The 13,034-nt window shown below is 35.2% G+C and overlaps 1 protein-coding gene across 1 annotated transcript; it reads left to right on the forward strand.

The window, feature by feature from the left end:
• Positions 1 to 1,445: 1,445 nt before the first annotated feature.
• Positions 1,446 to 9,312, forward strand: nrsn1 (neurensin 1). The gene is made up of 3 exons (XM_065246325.2): positions 1,446 to 1,577; positions 3,766 to 3,972; positions 6,020 to 9,312. The coding sequence occupies exons 2-3, from the start codon at positions 3,775 to 3,777 to the stop codon at positions 6,416 to 6,418; spliced, it is 597 nt and encodes a 198-aa protein (XP_065102397.1). The 5' UTR covers positions 1,446 to 1,577; positions 3,766 to 3,774; the 3' UTR covers positions 6,419 to 9,312.
• Positions 9,313 to 13,034: the final 3,722 nt, after the last annotated feature.

Raw genomic sequence — 13,034 nt, forward strand, 5'->3', positions numbered from 1 at the left:
TTTTGGATGAACTACAGTGATGGACACTGAAATTTTGACAATGGGTCTTGTCTTGACTTTTTGACTCGTTTAGAAGCGTCTCTTGACTGCTTCATTTGTAGGCTGCATACTTCATCAAGACTTCAGAGATTTCAGAATAGTAACAATTTGAAAGTTGACTTTTATTCTCAGTTAATCGTTAATTGTTGTAATATGCTTATGACTTGTGAATGTAATGCACAGTTAACTGAAATAAACCAGGTTTGATGATGTATGCAGCCTGCATATGCCACCTCCGGAGGCTGCAGGCTTCAGATTTAGAAAAGGCCATGGACATGCTAACAATGGGAGCAAGAGAATCATGACACAAGCTACTGTAGAAGGCAATACTTAATTTCAAAATATAAGAAATAAAAACTAGAACATGAAAAACACAACATAACAGTGACAAAGCGTTTAGTTTATCTCAGGGCCTACAATCTGATGAGAAGATGACACTACACACACACAAAAAAAATGTTGGATTATTTTCAACCCAGTATTGGGCCGATAATGCACAAACCTAAACGTTGGGTAAAATTAACACACAAAAATATTTATAAAATATTTTAACTTTTAAAACACTTTTTAATGTCTTAAATTCCGAGTCCTCTTTGTCTGAGACCGAGATGAGACCGAGTAAAAATGCGGTCGATTCCAAGACGAGACAAAGACCTTTAAAAAGTGGTCTTGAGACCGAGAGTGGTCTCGATAACTACAATACTACCTCAGGGCAACATTATTTTAACCCTGGGAAATTAGATTTCAGAAATAAGTTTACAGTTTGTCTTAAGTTTAAGCTTACAACCAGGATTATCTGCTTTTAGACCATTGTTTTTCACTGATCATTTCAATCTGATTTTAGGGTTCAGTTATGTTTAGGGTTGAGACTTTGGGTGGGTTTAGGGTTTATTTACAAAATTGTTGTTCTTGGGTCAACACAATGTGTTTACAACTAGGCAAAATCAGGTTGAGTTGAGAAATAATTTACTCAAGTGTTCTTGAATAAGTAACCAAGAACCGTCAGCATTAGCCGTCACCTTTATTTGCATCTGACCTCACCAGATCCATCCATCCAACCCACTAATTAGTGACATGAATTTCTAGTGCATGCATGCTTACAGGCTATGTGCAGAATGGTTAAGGATCTTAGTGGTTATGGTAATTTGGACTTACTTCTGAGTATTAATCACTGGCTTAAAAAGTGTAACAGTCAGCAGCACCCCTTCTCGGTTTTTGGGTGTTTTTTTTTAAATGAACATCTGTGGTAGAGCAAAGCTTCATTTTTTATTCCATAATGGATTTAAGCCTCATTTAAATGAATCTTAGGGTCGCCATCTACCACGCAAACACATCGCGCGTATCACACTTTTCCAGGTGGCTGGCAAACGTTTCCTCTTCTTATCAGGAGAGAATCTCGACCTTCGCTTTTTAATGTTGCGCATGCGCAGTGCGTCGAACTGAGTCAGGCTCCTCGACGGCTGAAGAGCGCAGAGTGATGAGAGCAGAGAGAAGATCTGCAGCCAGCGATCACTCTCCCGTCTGCCTGGTTATGACAGGTATTCATATTTATTCATTTATACTTAAACATTCATTTAACCGAGCTGTTTAAAGTCATCGCGCTAGCTGTTATATCGATAGCATCGTTTCTGAAATGTTTGCGTTATATCTGTGATGAAGGACACAGCGTGGATGGATAGACTGTCACTGCTGCATGCTTTTTGCAAATATACTCTTAGGCTAAATGTAAATCGCGTTAAGATACATCAGTGCTGATATGTTGAATATAAACGACGGAATATATTTTTAAATGTTTGTAGGAGATGGCAACAGCTATTCATAGACTTTAACTATATAATTATAAATCTATAATGAGATGAAATAGCACTTGAGACATCGTGCTCGGTGTTTAGGGAACATGATGTCTCAAATGTTCAGAAAACATCAGATGGCACGAAGATCAGTGTGGCGTCATTTATGACGTGACACTGCACGCTATGAGGCATTCAGCACCAAGGACAGCGGCATCCGATAACAGCAAAGCCCTTACGGTCACATTTTATTTTTATAAAAAGTTTAAGACCACAATTATTATTGTATATTCGCAGTATTTGGGATTTTTGGTCATTTAAATCAGCACAAAATGTGACCATGTTATCTGCTCTAGACCAAAGGTTTTCCTGCTTCTACTGAAGCATACCCGATGTACCTTTGATTATTTTGGGGGGGGGGGAAATGATCAAAGTTTTATATTCTATGCCAGTTTAATTGTGTGAAATTATAAAAATTGTGTCTTACATAACAAATGCTATAAAAATATAAACACATTGTTATGTTGACAGCATTATCTGATATCCCAGTATTGTGTAACATTACAAAAATTAGCATTTTTTTTATACATATCGATGTATACATACATCCGGGTAACACTTTATAATAAGTTTGTATTTGTTTGCTAATGCATTAGCTAACATGAACTACTAACTATTACTAGCATTTATTAATCTTAGTTCATGCTAATATAATTATAAGTATGTAAAGCGTGACTTACATTTGTATTCATTTTAAATTATAAAATGAGTCAAAACATCAAAATTTAAATCACAAGTAATTAATCAGAGAGAAATGGAGAGAGAGAGAGTGAGAGAGAGAGGGAGAGAGAGAGAGAGAGATGGGAGAGAGAGTTGCTGGGTGAAAGCTGAGTCATTTCCTAATCAGTTTCAGCAGGTACACAGCGAGCCGAGATTTAATTACAGCATTCTGCAGGAAACTAACAACCTCATTTCCCCTCGCTTAAGCTCTGCTTTCTCATAATACAAACCTTCTTTCAGAAATATTAATATCCGAACGTAGGCAGCATCCATAACTCACAGCGTTAACGTACATTTGAACATATCCAACAGTTTTACAACGAAATTAGCATAAAAGATTAGAGAAAACAGCAGCAGAGAGATATAGGAGAAGAAGAATCAGGTTAAGCTTTCAGCCCCTTTGGCATCATTTATTGCTGATGTATGATGTGTCACAGGAGCAGGTCTAAGGTACAGCACCAAGATCCCACCAGATTGGCTGCCGCAGACAGGAAACGGTCCAAACACTGCAGCAACTTTGCTCTGTTTGGTTTAACATACAGTAACAACATTGGCTTAACTTGTGATTTAAGGGCAAAACTATTTGTTTATCTGAGAATGGCAGATGGTTAGAGTATCCAGGACAGTCAATATTTTTGCACTTCTGTTGTTGACATTAATAATGCAGAAATTACTTTTGACATGGATTTAGACTCTCAAATATCACAGTATTGTGATTTAAACAAAGTTTATTGTCTCTGTGTACTTGAACTCTATGGGGTGGTTTCCCCAGACAGGTTTTATCCTAGTCCCAGGCTAAAATACATGTTTGAGCTGCTTTCATTTTAAAACACCTTATATTTTAACAAATATCAGTGCCATTGTTTTGTCTCAAGATGCACAAAGGTTTGTTTATTAAAAAACGACTTCAATGTCATAAAATAACTAAGGCCTAGTCCTGGATTAATCTAAACCCTGTATAGTAAACCGCCCTAGAGTATGGCATCAGTATTTGGAGTATTTGGGTATTTTTTACATTAAAATAATGTACCGATTTTGGTCTGGAATGATTATTTTTATATTCCGTCTATTATATGTTGCAAACACATGTGAGCATATTTCAGTGTTACATAACAAAACTGCATATGTTTGTTTATGTGTCTACATGTATATGCAGATGTGAAGCATGACTTCTTGCTCAGAAATCTGTGGGTCGGATTATGCTGAGCAGGGCCACGGTGCACTCAGCAGCGGTTACCAAGGTTACGGGGTGCGTTCTTACCTGCACCAGTTCTATGAAGAGTGCACTGCCTCCATCTGGGAGCGCGATGAAGATTTTCAGACACAGAGATCGCCTAATCGCTGGAGCTCTGTCCTCTGGAAGGTGATTCACGTTCACCTCACTTTTCACATACAAATTTAACATTTACTGTATACGGTTTTTGGCAACAGTATTTATTTGATGTAAATGTAGTCTTAAGTTGTGTTCACTTTGAATGTTATTCTGACCAATACTCTCGAAGTTAGACAGAAAGATATTGTGTGATTGACATGCACAGTAACCAATCACAGTTTGCCTAGTGCTGTTTAACTCTTTCCCCGCCAGCGTTTTTTTTTAAGTTGCCAGCCAGAGCCAGCATTTTACATGATTTTTACAAAGTTTAAAGCCTTCCAGAAAATGTTCTTCTTTAAATATATAAACATACAATATATTAAATGAAAGAACAAACCCTCTGTTTTCAAACGTTTCATTCTACCTTCATTAGTTTTTTATCACCTATCAAATATGGGTAGGTTTCATCAAAAACACCTAATTTTGAGCAAAAAGTTGACTTTTGATAGAGATCAGATTCAGAGCAATCCATAAAACATACACGAACATAGAGCTATTTGCCATAGGGCGATACTTCCAGGTTTTATAAGTTGGAATAATAGCAGTATTACGGATTGCCGGAAATACTCATCATTGGCAGGGAAGTGTTTTCGCTAAAGACTCGTCAATAAGTTAACTCATCAATGGCGGGCAAAGAGTTAAGGGATGTGCTATGAAATAGTGAGTAATGCTGGACGAACTCTATATCATTGAAATTAATGAAATGTGTGTAATGAGAGTGTCATTACATGCTGATCAGTGCTCGAATTGAATCAGGTCTTATGGGGGGTCCCCACCATACAACATGACATAGCAGCAAACCCAAAATGGCAACACATTACAACCTTTAAACACAAATCAAATATTGATTTATAAACCAAAATATTTTGTATAAAGGCTAGATACTTATTTATTAATCATTTTAAAATATAAAGTTTGACTATATACGACCTAAATGGGTTAATCCTATAAGTAGTGTTTAAGTTGATAAGAAAAGCATTACTAAGGTAATGCTAAGGCTTCAATTCATACATAGAGATCATTATTTTCAAAGTTTTTGGTCACAATGTAATTGTCACGAATAAGTTATAAAAAAAAACGTTGGGGCGGTTTTTAATATTAGTGTGGTTCAGCCTCCAATGCAAGCCAAAATAATGCTCCGACATCACATTGTGTAAACTGTTTTTTTTTTATTAAAGAACTACACAGATGCAGATGTCATCAGTTAAATAAATTAAATAAATTAATATATGTTAAATTATTATAAATATAATAATAGTTAAATAATTAATTCACAAAATGTACTACTAACGGGTTTGTCAGCATTATCTTTACTAATATAAAAATTTCTGAGGGATCCCGGATCCCCCCAGCCCCCCCCCCCCCCTCAATTTGAGCACTGCTTCTGATACCATAAACAGCTTGTTTACATGGTTGCAAGTAACAAAACTTCAAATTTTGTAGCCACATACCTTAAACTTTAACTAACCCTACAGTATATCCAAAGTGTTCATTTGGTCAGCCTTGTATCTTGTAAATATTTCAGTGTGTCAAACCAGCCTCAGATCATATTTTCTTTAGGGTATTAATAGCTGTATGTAGCATGGATCAGACAGTCATAGGAGGCGTTTAGGGCAGGCAGGGGGACACCTCCCCAACTACCCCCCCCCCACGACCAGAACCAATTATGATTTTGTCTGAGCTAAGAATGAAATAAAAATAATATAATTACTTTTTTTTAATTTGTGTTATCCTATTATTTTATCAGCCTGAGTAGAGTGAGTAAATTAAGGCTAAAATATTTTTAATTCGATTAAACCATATTTGAAAATGATGAAACCTTACTCCCTCGCTAATGTTAAAGTATTTCAGTTCCCCTGTCTGCCGGTAGGTGCCCTCCCCCCAAGCAAAAACGTAAGACTCTACCTATGCAAATGGTCTGTGATTTGTCTATTTGTTGCCTATTTGTTCAGGTTGAGATTTAAATACATAATATTGCATAAGATTCACAATGTTATCTATCTATCGTACTCTCTCTCTGTATATCTTTACCCCTCAGGTCTGTCTTGCGCTTGGAGCTCTCATTCTGGTAGCCGGGTTGTCAGTGCTGCTGGTGGGCTATGCCACTCCCCCTCGGCTCGAAGCGTTCGGCGAAGACGAGCTGCTCTTCGTGGACGGCCGTGCCGTGCGTTTTAACCGCGCGCTGGACGCCTGTAAGCTGGCCGGAGCCGTTCTGTTCTGCGTCGGTGGCAGTGGTATGGCGGTGGGATTGCTGTTGGCTGCTTGCTCTCAGGGCACCTCTAAAGAAGAGCTGCGACTGCAACAACGTTTCAAAGATCGTCTAGCCGAGATCCAGGCCTCCGTTCAACCGATCACCCGCGCCCCCACCCCAGGAGAGGGCAAGGTGCCCGTCACTCTCTCTAAGGTGCAGAGCGTCCAACCCGGGGCGGAGACCTGACCTCCGCCCCCCACACCTTTACAACCGAAACGACCCCGTTAATAGCTATAACCGGGTTTCGTGCAAAAGCAAACAACAGTTCCAGGAACAGTAGAGATAGATAATATTGCACTTTCTCTGATGCGTATCATTCGTCTATATTGACCAAGAGTACCAAGAGTATTTATGGTGATAAGGCATTAATGTAACCGTACCCTGTAGATCATCACGCCACTGGTAACCGGTGCTCCTGAATAAAGATATACAGCACAAACATACTCTACATGCTACAGATAACAACTGCTAGGCAACTAAACGGCTATGATCAGCATTAGTTGGCTGTTCTTGAGAGCCACTTCTGATATATTCTCCAGGCATGTAGTCATATTTAGTCTGCGTATACTAAAACGTGCATTATCGAATAAGCTCAAATAAAAACTGAAGGAATCAAAACGATCTCAGTCACTTTCACAAGCTTTCCCTGTATTGGTAACGGTAAATAGATTCGCAATTTCCAACTTGATATATGAGAGGGAGTCGTATTACACAGTCATTTGGTAAAACTCATAAACAAGCAAAATGAAAGTCTATCAGGACCCTCTTTATTACCGGATAATTCATCATTGCCGCCTTACAAACACTGTCAACAGAAGCGATAACAATATTTCGTTGCTTGTTCGAAATCTTCACATCGGCTCATTACTGTCACCTAGGGCACACGTATTTTAATGCTTTACCGTCTATTGCTCCAGTCAATCAATAGTTACTTGACAGAAGGCAATGTGTTTCAGACAGCCAAAGCCAAAACTCGCTCTCGATAACAAACATCTCTCCTTTCTGCTCAAATACATCATCGCTCGCAATGTCAAGGGCGAAAATAGATTAACGTCAAGAGATGCCTGTGGGATTATGTAATATCCTCTCATTGTGTAGCACTTAATTCTTGCTGCAGCCTCCATTTTCTCAAGAGGACATTAGGCCCAGTCACTGTCTGTTGGTAATTACACTCATCGGAGCGCAGCCTGTTAAGAGTTTCGTGTGCTTGGGCTAATGTTCTGGCCTGGGACAATGCCACTTTCTTGCTGTTTATGTTTCTACCACTCTATATGGTGGGTTTCAGTTTTCTATTTAGTTTTGTTTTTTAGTATTGAAAGCATAATACATCAATGATTTCGTGTATTTGCTGTCTTACTGCTTAGTTTTACCATATTTTGAAAGTTGCATGATCAGCCATTTCAGAAATTGTAGTAAACCGCTTTCAAGAAAGTTTGGTGAAATGTAGCTGTTTATTTTGAATATCCATTGAATGAATTAAGATGGGTATATTGTGGAAAAAGCAGTGTGGTGACATTTTTGAGGGTGTAAAAGCTTGTTAAAGGAATAGTTCACTCAAAAATGTAAATTCTGTCATCGTTTACTCAACCTCAAGTTGTTCCAAACTTGTATACATTTCTTTGACTTCCATCGTAGGAAAAAAATACACTTATGCAGTGAATGGTGCCCCAGATCTGTTTGGTTATAGGGCTGTCAAAAGATTAATCGTGATTAATCACATCTAAAATAAAAGTTTGTGTTTACATAACATATGTGTGTGTAGTGTGTATAATTAATATTTATATATAAAAACACACACAGTCATGTATATATTTAAGAGAAATTGGTTATATTTATATATAAAATATTTATATTTCTATATAATATAAATTATATAAATGTTTATACAGTATATAAATGCAAATATTTCTTAAATATACACATGAATGTGTGTGTATTTATATATACATAATAATTATACACATTACACACACATATGTTATGTAAACACAAACTTTTATTTTAGATGTGATTAATCACGATTAATCTTTTGACAGCCCTATTTGGTTATTAACATTTTTCTAAATATTTGTGTTCAGCAGAACAAATACATTTATACAGATTTGGGACAAAGTAAATGGTTACAGCATATCTGGAGCACCATTGAGTTCCATAGTAGGAAAAATTTATACTAATGCAATGAATGGTGCCCCATATCTGTTTGGTCATTAACATTTTACTAAATATTTGTGTTCAGCATATATACATTTATACAGATTTGGGACAAAGTAAATGGTTACAGCAGATCTGGAGCACCATTGACTTCCATAGTAGGAAAAATGTATACTAATGCAGTGAATGGTGCCCCAGATCTGTTTGGTCATTAACATTTTTCTAAATATTTGTGTTCAGCAGAACATATACATTTATACAGGTTTGGGACAAAGTAAATGGTTACAGCAGATCTGGAGCACCATTGACTTCCATAGTAGGAAAAATGTATACTAATGCAGTGAATGGTGCCCCAGATCTGTTTGGTCATTAACATTTTTCTAAATATTTGTGTTCAGCAGAACATATACATTTATACAGGTTTGGGACAAAGTAAATGGTTACAGCAGATCTGGAGCACCATTGACTTCCATAGTAGAAAAAAATAATACTATGGCATTGAATGGTGCCCCAGATCGGTTTGGTTACGAACATTTTATAAAATAAATTAATTTGCGTTTAGCAGATCAAGGAAATGTACATGGGGGTGTAAACATTTTTGGTGAACTATCAATTTAATTTTATAAACTTTTCACACAGAGCACAGTACCACTTATTAAATAATATAATCACTGCGAAAGCCCTATTAAAATCTAAATATACAGCAATTATCTGTTTTACAGTACATGAGCCTGGAGTTTGGTCATTTTGTGTTTTAAATAACATATTGGACACTGCGTTGATTGTGACTTTACAGAGATGTGTTGGTAATTCTCACAAACTATCAAAGGTTTTGGTTTGTGCCGTCTACTGTTGGAGAGGAGAGATACTGTATTAAAAAGGTTATGGAACAGTTCTTACTTTACCAGAATAAACTGTTTGTTACCGCATATGACTATTGTGTTTAATGCTCATTGCTTTGAATTTGTAAATGTTACCAATAACAAATAATTCTTGCATTTTAAAAGAGTTTATTTTGGAAACGGGTTACTTTCAATCAGAATAAATCACAGTCAAAACATAATAATAATTTGTTTTACATATCTTCAGCAATATAATTAGCATTGTGTTATATTAATGCAAGCATTTAATGTAAGTATTACAGTATATCAATAACTATTCATGTAGCTCAACTGGTAGGGCATTGTGTTAACAATGTAAAGCTCAAGTGTTCGATCTGGATAGCACACATACTAAAAAATAAACAATTAATGCATTCTGAGTAATTTGTTTATAAGCTTTTTCCACAGTTTAATGGGTATATGTAACAGTTTAAACTAAATAAAGACAGGACTAGGCCTTAGTTAAATTAAGATTAAGCATCTTTTATACAGTAAACATGCAAAGAGAAAGATGTTACTGGTGTGTATCCAGAGACAAATCAATAACACTGGCACATTTTAAGATCAGTCAGTGCAAGTTATTTTCCATTGAGACTCAAACATGTGTTTTAGTCTAGGAGAAGCCCATAAGCCTTGTCTGTGAAACAAGGAGAATAATGTTCAACAGGAATAAAAAAAAAAACACATGAAAGAGATAGATTATATAAACATCATACTAATAAAAGGAATTCTTAAAGGGATAGTTTAAAAATAAAAAAAATTCCTACTATGAAAGTCAATGGTGCCCCAGATGTCAGCATAAGAAAGAAATGTAAAAAGATTTGGAACAATTTGAGGGTGAGTAAATGACAAAATTGTAATTTTATTTAGTGAACTCTCTCTTTAATAGATTTTTCATCTCTTTTTATATTTTAATATACTCAATGACAAAAGAAACCCAATGCTGCTTTATTTTTTTCGTTTGAATACATGACAGATATAAGACAAAAGAAAGTTTGCAGTACAACTGATTTTTTTATGTATTACAGCCCACAGTATGATACATCTGAGGATGACTTATGTATCTTTATGTTTCCCTCCCACCCGTAAGTCTGCAGGGAGGGAGTCGGTGGGCTAGAAATAGATGTTGAGATGAATGAGTCACGGCTGAGGGATCTATTGCCGTCTCTCAGGTGTGAATGACTCATTCACTCTGTTAAACCTGAAACATCACAGCAGTGAAGGGCATACAGTACAGCACCATCTTGATTTTATGTGCATATCTGTGTTACATATCTCTTACTGTATGTGAGCTACTTTAAACTATAATTGATATGTAATTTGTGTAGTACACTGTAAAATAGTATGTGATCAATTAGTCATGACAAGGTCAAGTTTAAAAGTTACAGCAACTCATCACTATTAAAGATTTTAAATTGTAAATTAAAATGACATACTCTTAAAAATGTAAGAAAGCAAAAAATACAGTGTTATATAATTTAGTCTCCAGAAAGAAAGCTATTAAGGAAAAAACATCCACTTAATAATGAAAATTCTGTCTCATTTACCTCCATGCCCTACTTTTTCTATTGAAGATGAATTGAGAATTATTAAAGAATCTTTACGCACTTATTTGTTAAACAACAGGAAATACAGCTGTGAAACTTCAAACAGGACACAAAGCACCATTAAAACAGTCTTAATGAATAATTCCAAGACTCCTTAAGCCATACAATAACTTTGGCAAAATAGTTATTCATTTAAAAATCTCTCTGCTTTACTCTTAAATCTAATATGTGCTTCTGAATTCAACTTGGCACGCAATGACATTCTCATGTATATATAAAATACTGTGCAAAAGTCTTAGACCACCATGACAGAATTAGATTTGTTGTTTTTATTACATTTATTTAATTTTTGTTATTAGAAATAAAGCTTTTAATTGTTTGTTCATGTTAGTTCACAGTGCATTAACTAACGTTAATAAGATTTTAATAAAGTATTAATTGTTGAAATTAACATTACCAAAGATTAATAAATGCCTCACAAGTGCAGTTCATTATTAGTGCATGTTAATTTATGTAGTGTGAACTAATGTTAACTAATGAACCTTATTGTAAAGTGTTATCAAAAAGATTAAATCCTAATTTTAATGAAATTAGTCTTTTTACATCATTCGGCTCATAAATGCTCAAGATGTGCTAAGTGTCAAAAATATTTAATTATTATTATTTTTTGTACATAATAGGTACAAAAATAATAATAATTAAATATTTTTGATTATTTATTATTTCCTGTATTTTCTGTTTGTATCTTAATAAAATAGATTGAAAAATAAATATGGATGAACTTTAAAACTTTTAAAACAACAAGTCTGGTATTGATGGCCTAAGACTTTTGCACAGTAGCCTACTGTATATATATATATATAAAAGCACCTAGAACATTTTACAGTACTTCTTTTAAAATCAAATGGATTATGACATGAGGCTGAGTAAACTGACAGAATTTTCATTTTTGTCCTATCTGTGGCCACAATTTGTTACAATTAACAAAAATTAAATATCAATTCAAGGTCTGTCTTTGTTAGCTGTTTCTGTACATCACATTAATGAACTGCTTACTGATTGCATTTACACAGACCTGTTTTAAAGCTTTTAACTTAAAGGATTAGTCCATTTTTTTTAAAGAAAAATCCAGATAATTTACTCACCACCATGTCATCCAAAATGTTGATGTCTTTCTTTGTTCAGTCGAGAAGAAATTATGTTTTTTGAGGAAAACATTGCAGGATTTTTCTAATTTGAATGGACTTTAATAGAGCCCAATATTTAACTTAACTCAACACTTAACGTTTTTTTTCAACGGAGTTTCAAAGGACTCTAAATGATCCCAAACGAGGGATAAGGGTGTTATCTTGCAAAACGATTGTCATTTTTGACAATAAAAATAACAAATATGCCCTTTTAAACCACAACTTCTCGTCACGTAGATCCGGTCATGATGCTTCAGCGTGACCCCACGCAATACGTCATGACTTCAAGAGGTCACAGAGGACAAACGCGAAACTCCGCCCCAGTGTTTACAAGTGTTGAGAACGAGGACCGTTCCTACGTTGTTGTATGTCAACTGATACTAATTAATGTCTTTGTGTCAGTTTATTGTTTACAATGGTCCGCAAATGTGCGTTTTATATATGTTACACGTGACCTCCCTACGTCACTACGCATTAACGTTAGGTCACGCTGGACCGGACCTAGACGAAAAGTTGTGGTTTAAAAGTACATATTTTTTATTTTTCTTGTCAAAAATGACAATTGTTTTGCTAGATAAGACCCTTATGCCTCGTTTGGGATCGTTTAGAGTCCTTTGAAACTCCATTGAAAAAAACTGTTAAGTGTTGAGTTAAGTGTTAAGTGTTGGGCTCTATTAAAGTCCATTAAAATGAGAAAAATCCTGCAATGTTTTCCTCAAAAAACATAATTTCTTCTCGACTGAACAAAGAAAGACATCAACATTTTGGATGACATGGTGGTGAGTAAATTATCTGGATTTTTCTTTTAAGAAAATGGAATATAAGTTAACTGACCTAGGTTTTTTTCAAACTGGGGTCCCCAGAAAATTTCAGAGAGAATAATGCAAAAATTTTAAAAATCTACTACTGTATATAGTAACTTATTTGGAAACAATATGAAGTCTTTATATCAAAATTACTATTTATCTAACAGAGTTTAAATGCTTTTATTAAAAATATATATATAAAATAGAAGGCTAAAGCACGCAGTCTAAAT

The sequence above is a fragment of the Paramisgurnus dabryanus genome, chromosome 13 (genome assembly GCF_030506205.2).
Source record: "Paramisgurnus dabryanus chromosome 13, PD_genome_1.1, whole genome shotgun sequence".
In the NCBI taxonomy this organism is placed as follows: Eukaryota; Metazoa; Chordata; class Actinopteri; order Cypriniformes; family Cobitidae; genus Paramisgurnus; species Paramisgurnus dabryanus.

Coding starts and splice junctions, on each gene's coding strand:
- nrsn1 (XM_065246325.2), top strand. CDS start 3,775: ATGACTTCTTGCTCAGAAATCTGTGGGTCGGATTATGCTGAGCAGGGC. Junction 3,973..6,019: donor GGAGCTCTGTCCTCTGGAAG/GTGATTCACGTT, acceptor TTTACCCCTCAG/GTCTGTCTTGCGCTTGGAGC.